At 41.0% G+C, this 8,240-nt stretch overlaps 1 protein-coding gene across 1 annotated transcript in view; it reads left to right on the top strand.

Annotated features, from left to right (window-relative positions):
• Nucleotides 1–2,924, top strand: part of LOC111873143 (transcription initiation factor TFIID subunit 5) — an 84,918-nt gene extending 81,994 nt beyond the window's left edge. Inside the window, exon 12 of the mRNA XM_023867591.2 lies at nucleotides 1,562–2,924. Within this exon, the coding sequence (XP_023723359.2) occupies nucleotides 1,562–1,773 (212 nt within the window). The 3' untranslated portion in view covers nucleotides 1,774–2,924. The remainder of the gene's footprint in view (nucleotides 1–1,561) is intronic.
• Nucleotides 2,925–8,240: the final 5,316 nt, after the last annotated feature.

Below are 8,240 nucleotides of genomic sequence, written 5' to 3'. Positions count from 1 at the left end.
CGGGCGTATATCGCGACAAATAACTTCACGCCGTATTTTGTATAGCGAATTTTATTTCACATTCGCACTTACAATCACCCAAATTACAGATTTACGGTTACTGCTATCTGCAGTATCACAATTAGTACACTCCAAATGCCAGAATACAACTGACTAGTTGCTGGCTAACTCGGCGGCTGTCACAGTACAACTCGACTCGGCGACTGTTACAGTACAACTGACTGTGAATAGCCTTCGCTGCGTCTTATGTAGCCTCGATCGGACAGTTGTTGCCTGGTGCCTTGTTGCTAGCCACGCTGTCCTGAGTTGTTGACGGCTGCCTTGCATAGTTACCAGGTTACGGGGGCTCGGCTATCTTCGGCTCCGCTCGGCTCCTTTTGGCTCCGCTCTTGTCGTCACCGCTCATAGCTGCCAGGATGCGGGGTGATTACTCGCCTATTACGCGAGCGTTACGTTGCCGCTACGTGCAGCTGGGGAGGTAGGGGTCAACATGCCACAATATGTATTTACATATATGTGAGTTGTGATTGAAGTCATGTTTCATATTGAAGATGCATACTTGTCAATGTAGGTTGATAGTCTGGGCAATTTGAATCATAGCAGACGGATTTTCATTCTCTGTAGCATAGATCCTGTATGTACGCATCACATCTACCTCCTCCCCATGATTTGTATCTTAACAGCAGTACTCTACTGTTTGTTCCAGCTATCAGGTTTCAAGGTGTACCTTTTGACAGCAAACTCTTTTGGGAACCTCACTTGAGATGTAAATGACAGTTCTAGTGTAATTTAATAATCATCTTTTCATTTAGACTAACTTCTAATCTGTCCAAGATTCAAACTAGGTACCATTTAAATATAAATATAAGACATTCCCGTTATGTCAGCCTGCTCAGTAATACAAGAGTGATATACAGTAAAACTTGGTTATAGCAACATCGGTTTCTGCGACACCTTGTCTATTGCGTCAAATATTCAATGGTACGAACTAATTCCTCATAAAGCAACTGTTTTTATACCTTGCTTAGTACGACATGCACAAATGCATCAACCTCGTATGTAACGTCATTTTCATTCCTGAATTTCTCTGATATGGACATTGAACGTAATTTAGAAAGTGTGTATTGGGCAAGTAACAGGAAACAGATGAAGATAACTGATTACTGTACTCGTATCTAGGTACAGTAAGGCACAACAATTGATGTAATCTACTGTAATTTGGTGAGTAGGCCTACCTTTAATATACAGTATTAGTGCGGTGTGTATTGTCAGTGAAAAGCGCTGTAATATGTCTTTGATATTACACATTTGGGCAATTCCACGTTAATGTTACGTTAGTCTGTACTTAACTACGTATTTGACTAAAAAAATGCAACATTTTAACTCGGTTTTTGGTAGATTTTTACGTGACTAACATACGGCTACTGTGGAAGTGCCCATTTCGGTTACAACGACATTCGTTTATAACGACACTATTTTTAGGTCCCTTTGATGACGTTATAACCAAGTTCTACTGTAATTTATAATATGGTATTCCTGTCACAATTTGCTTATTTTTCAGGCTCACAGGACTGTTCAGTCAAGCTCTGGGACTTCTCACGGCTTGCAGAGGAGATGGTGCTCGAGGATGTTAATGTCTCACACAATCCAGACATCAAAAATAGTGACAGTTATTTGCTGCGATCATATGGCACAAAGAACTCTGCTGTTCTCCATTTGCATTTTACAAGGCGCAATGTACTGCTGACTGTTGGAATATATGAAGGTTCTTAATGCTAATATACAGAATGATTAACTCCATGGCACATGCTCTTCCTTGAAACTTTGGTACGTAGCTGGTTCAGAAGTCCAATATCTTTTATGGAAGCAGAAAATTCATCACCATATTCACAAAAGTCAACAATTGTGTTCTGTTCTAAGTCAGTTCAGTCTAGTCCATACCTTCTTTGTTTCTCTAATATTAATCTTAATATTATCCTCCCATCTATATCTAGGTGGATCGAGTAGTCTCTTCCCCAGAGATCTCTTGACCAAAATTTTGAAACCCTCACCATGGTGCCCAGTTACTACTCCGCCTGCCTGCCCTTTGCAATTTAAAAAAAAAGTATTTGGGATGGAAAGGCGTATGTTTTGAATGCTTGGAATGTCAGTGATGAATGCAGGAGGCAAGGGAATGCAAAGAGCTAATTAACGTTTATTATATAGGAATAGGGAATTTAAACCTCAGAGGCTTGGGGCCAGATCTTAACTCGTAGGTTTTAACTATTAGTAGTATTGTCATGCAGTATGTGTGACTCTCAGCTGGGTTTTGGGTTGATGACTTGATTTATTGATCACTTACAGGTTTGAACTATAAATAACTATAATACTATCACTATTTCCACAGTTTATAATTCACTAGAGCACACAGTCTTGTGTTCTTAGCCTGTTATTAGATGTTTCCTGGTAACGGCTCCAACAATAGCTATTCCTATACCGCTAGCTCAAGTCTTCTCTTCACAGACTCCCGTACAGAACTGACTATCAGCTGACTTTGTCCCTTGCTTATAACATCTTGGCATGGACCATGTAAAAAACACAGCTCTTACACTGTTGTAGTCAAACTGTTGCTTTATTAAGAATCTACTGCCTAGCAATGGGAAGGTTTTCATCGAGCCGTTTCCCAGAACCAGCCCTTGTATGTCCTAACATCTTACAGTCACCGCATAGCAACCACTGTACACGCTACAGTATTATGTTCTGAACTGATATGTTGCATTGCCAGAAAAGATTTTATCAATTTTTGTCACCATGATAGCTTCAAGATTGATATGATATTAGTATTGAAAACAAGTATTCTAGTAACAAGTTTTTGAAAATGTATAACATTACCAGAGTGTGTACTGTAATTTTTAACTGATATAAAAATCATTCTTTCCAAAGAAGTTTAAAGGCTCTATGTAAATTCAATTATACTTCACACACACACTTCCGGAAACATTTTCTTTCCCACATTGTGATGGTCCTCCAATTTAGTTTACCTATTGTATGACAAATATGAAAACATGTTTTCATCCACAGTCAAATTGCATTTTCTTTTTGCAACCATATGATGACAGAATGATAAGGTATTCAGTATAGTTGGAACCAGTAAATTTAAAAAAAATATATTTTTTTTTGTGCACTTGCATGTTCTAACTGAATACAGTAGTTGTTAGTCATTCTGTTCTGTTGATGCAATCCATGTGCCAACTGTTTATAAGATTTTGCATATTCATCGCACAAGTTGCCTTGTTCCTGTAGTATCTCTTGCATGTCTTTCCAATACAGTTGTATCTGACACTTCCACTTCAGTTTACAGCTGTTTTTGCAGGATATCAAATAAACCTGGAAAGAAGAAACTGTGCATATAAGGTTTGTGGTCTATCCCTTCTACTTTGTAGTAAGGCTTTTCATTTCCACATGCATACCTAGCAAATACTGTCCACATTGCATTTTTCCCATCCTCTCTGAAGTATACCCCTGTATTATAGACAGTCATATAACACAGTTTTTAAATTTTTACAACAAAGCATATATGTTTCTTAAGCTTAAATTGCTTGGGGGGGGGGGACGTTTCCTTTAAAGAGCTCAGTGACTATTCACACCTAAATATTTTGGTGGACTTATAGTCTGTTGTTTCCATCCATAATGCAACAATTAACAATACTGAATCACGCTTAATCAATACAGTGGTCATTATGTATATAAAATGTTATTAAAATTATTAAACTGTTAGAATATATATGCATTATCACATTATGTTTTGGCCATATAAGGCCATCCTCAGGCAACACTTTTATAATGAGTCTAATGCCCTGCGCACTAATCGAATATCATTCTTTCCGTTATGTCATTGGTATTTTCTTCTTCATATCTTTTTTTGAAATCTGGCTCTTTCTGTATTTCATTGATGTATTGTTTCCTTGATTATGCATATCAAGTGTCCCTTTGCAAAGGGACACTTGATACAGAGAACTCTGCTAAGTTCTGCAAGGGAGACTGAGAACAGATGGCACTATAATTAAGTTGACAGTTTAGCTGTGGAGTGTTAACCAGCTGGCAACGGTGTGACCACAGAAGCTGAAGAATCGCCATTGTTAAGATTTTGCCAAGCAATGACTAGTGAAAACAGTGCAGCCTGGAGAAGAATTATAGCATGTAGTGATTTGTAAAGTGTTTAAATCAGCAATTGTACAAGGAGCATTCCATATATAATGCCTCCTATTCTTTTAATGAAAACTACAACAGATACAGAAAGCATAATAACACAGTTAAATAGAGCAAGATTTCAGCTACTTACAGTTATTTTTCCACATAATCACCACCATTCGTTATGTACTTTTGCCAGTGATGAACAAGAGCCTGTATGCTGCACCTGTAAAAGTCTGCACCAACAGAGGCTAGCCACTTTCTTACAGCTGCAATGACAGCATCGTTGTCTGGAAAATGTTGCCCACGTAGTCCATCTTTCGTAGACCCGAAGAGATAGAAGTCTGAAGGTGCTAAATTGGGACTATAAGATGGATGTGGTAGGACAGCCCAGCCAAACTCTGCAATGTGCGCGGTAGTCACCACACTGGTATGGGGTCTAGTGTTATCGTGTTGCAAGCGAAAGGTTGTCTGCTTCTCTTGCCTGACTCAGGAAATGTAGGCTTTCAGCTTAGTCAGCAACATCTTGTAGCGGTCAGAATTGACAGTCTCACCAGGCTCCAGGAAATCCAACAAAATCACACCCTGTCTATCCCAAAAGACTGTGCACATCACTTTCCTTGCTGATGGCTGTGTCTTGAACTTCTTTTTTCTTGGGGAATGCGAATGTCGCCACTCCGTGGACTGTCTTTTGGATTCCGGCTCATAGTGGTGACACCACATCTCATCTCCGGTGATGATGCTGTCCAGAAACTTGTCACCTTCAGCCTCAAACTGGTGCAACAGGTCCTCACAGACTTCCACTCGATAAGTTTTGTGCCCCTGTGTAAGCATCCACAGGACCCACCTGGAATAGACTTTGCGAAAATCCAGCTTCCCCAACATCTTTTCCAATGCATTACAGCCAATATTAAGCCGTGCACACAGTTCCCTGGTCGTTATCCACCAATCTGTACGGATGAGTTGATCGAGGCGTTGTTCATTGTGAAGAGTGGCAGCTGAGCAAGGACACCCAGGGAGTGGTTTGTCATGCACTTCACTTTTGCCACTGTTGAAACACACTACCTGCCTCACTGTGCTGACATCCACTGCTTTGTCTCTGTACACCTTTAGCAAGCATCGATGGATGTCAATGGGTGCAATTTGTTCAGCAGTGAGAAATTCAATAACCCATCTCTGTTTCGTACACACTTCTATGTCAGACGCCATTTTGGTACATTGCTCTGCTGTCACTATCTGTTGCACGACAACCGAATTAATAGTACATTGGCAGTAAGGTTCAACCTTTACTACAACACCACCAACATCCAGCTCAGACGTTACAGATTAACACAAAAAAATAGGAGGCATTATACAGGATGGGGCACAGAAACTTCCTTTTTTTGAAGGCGAATAAAAGAAAAATTATTGCTGATAGAGAAAAGTTATGTTTAGCTAATGAGAGAACATACTGTGACGTGTTGCACAACTGAGGACAGCCCCTCCCTCCCCAGCGGTGACCTAGCAGGTGAGTCAGAGCTCTGCCCCCCCCCCCCGCACTGTGACGTAGCACCGCTTCCTACTGCGACGTGGCACACAACGCCGCTGTTGACACGGGCAACAGGCAACAGCGAACAGAATAAAAGCTGGCTGAGCAGCAAGCGAGAGTCAGTGTGTGTTGAGGAGCAGCACCGTGAAATACAGCAGCTGCCAAAGACAGTGTGTGTTAAGGAGTGGCACCGTGAAATATAGCAGCCGCCGAAGACAGTGAGTGTGTGAGCCGGAGCAACACAGTTGGAGTATAGCAGCAGTCGTGGAAAGAGGAACTGGACGTGTGTGTGATAATCAGTGATAGTTTGTGATAACTGAGAAGTAAGTGGGAGTGTGTAACACAGTGACACTTATATAGCTCCCATACTGTGAATACGTGTAGACTACTGAAGACAGAATGAACAGATTATTACGAATAGGGTTATAAAGTGTGAAACCCCACAACGGTGTTATAATTAATTGTAGCCGAGACTTGTAGGTTGTTAAATAAACCAATTAACAATCCATACGGCGTCTTCAGTAACAAAACACGTTACAATACTTAGAGTTTTAAGCAAAATATCTTGAAGGTGGTGGCCACCCTTCTTTATGCACTGATGCAATGGTTTTCTGAAGTTCCCCTCTGCACGTTCCAAAATGTGCACCCGAATTTGGGCTACTTCCTGCCGAATAACATTCTTCAGCTGAAGCAGGTTTGTGGGGTGATGTTTAAAAACTTCTGCCTTGAGGTATCCCCATAAAAAAATCACAGGGCTTTAGATGAGATGAGTGCACTGCCCACGGGATGTCACCTCGAAGCAAGATGAGCCGTCCAGGGAACTTTGCCCTCAAATCTGTCATCGAAGCTCGGGATGTGTGGGCCGTGGCGCCATCCTGTTGGAACCAGACATTTCCTAGATGCATTTCTTCAAGAGCTGGTTCGAGAAAGTTTTTAATCATGTCCACATACCACTGTGAATTGACAGTAACTGCAGGATTGTCTTCTTCAAAAAAATAAGGGTCAATAACTCCAACTCTCGACAACGCACACCATACTGTCACCTTGTCACTGTGAAGTGGCCTCATGGAGCTCTCTGGGATTGTTACCACTTGAATAGCGCATATTCTGCTTGTTGACATATCCAGATAGGTGAAAACGTGCCTCATCACTAAAGAAAACAAGTGCGTCAGGGGGTAAAGTTTCCAATAACGTTTTGCATGCCATTATTCAATTCTGGAAATCACGTGGTGACAATTCTTGCACAACAACCATCTTATATGGATGGAAATTAAGATGTTCGTGAACAATTCGGCGCATTAAATGATTCGATATGTCTAGGGCGACTGCATGTTTGCGAGCAGAGCGTCTTGGAGATCTCAAAATCGACTGTCAAATTGCCTCCACATTTTCTGGCGTCCTAATGATCCGTTGTCGTCCTGATTATTTTTTCACCACACTCCCAGTTGTCCTGAAGTTCTCTACCCACAAAACAGTCGATTTCTGGTCAGGAAACGGACCTCTGGGCTCAGTTCCGAAGTGAGTACAGAATGCATGCTGCACCGCCACATAGGAATGGTTGTTCAGAAAATAGGCTTCGACAGCAAACGCACGCTGCTCACTCGTCCACCTCATGTTTCCTACTGAGGGTTATTAGACAGAAACTTCCGCGACTGCTGCATTCGCCGAGCCTATCCCCACTTTTCTGCGACCTCCCCTCCCTTCACAATGTGTCTTCACAAAAAGGAAGTTTCTGTGCCCCACCCTGTATATGAAGCACCCTTCGTATTATATTATTTCTTATTGAAGACTTTCATAACACAACAATCAATAATACTTGTGAGGAGCTCTAGGANCATTTGTTTATGAGGACTCTCTCGTCTCCGCGAATGGACTGTAGATATGTATACAGTGGCCATCTCGTAGTGCACTCAATTTCACCTGTTACTTCACGACATCACACACATCACAAGACACGGTTTACACAGAATATAAGAAAAACGACCCCCATAGTGGAAGAACCACACGCAAGTTTTAATTAAGACACATAGGATGAATAATCTTTAACAAGTTTTAGTGTGTGTAAATTTATTATAGTTGACAAATACTTTTTAAATAATTTTATAAAGACATATAATGGCAAGCAATGCAATAGATTAGCGTAATTAGGGCACCTGATGATGGCACTATGTTGCCAAAACATGTCGTGAAGTAACAGGTGAAATTGAGTGCACTACGAGATGGCCACTGTATACATATCTACAGTCCATTCGCGGAGACGAGAGAGTCCTCATAAACAAATGCATGCGGTGTCTCCTTCGCTCTTTGAATTAAATCATGCAGCGATCATGTGATGCGTGTAGAGTTGCAGGGGTGTCCAAAGTTACGAAATGAAATGTACTTTCACTATAATAACAAAAGTCTTAATACCTGTGGACAGTACTTTGCCATTATTAAATCGTTAAAGTAAGGAATTATTTGATCAACCAATATTGCAATTTATATGCGTGATAAGACAAATTTCTACGTAATTGATTAAACTTAAAAACTACTTACAGTATGC

This window comes from Cryptotermes secundus, unplaced genomic scaffold (genome assembly GCF_002891405.2).
Source record: "Cryptotermes secundus unplaced genomic scaffold, Csec_1.0 scaffold259, whole genome shotgun sequence".
NCBI lineage: Eukaryota > Metazoa > Arthropoda > Insecta > Blattodea > Kalotermitidae > Cryptotermes > Cryptotermes secundus.
The sequence above is the reverse complement of the archived record's forward strand: the minus strand, read 5'-3'. Positions and strand labels throughout refer to the sequence as shown.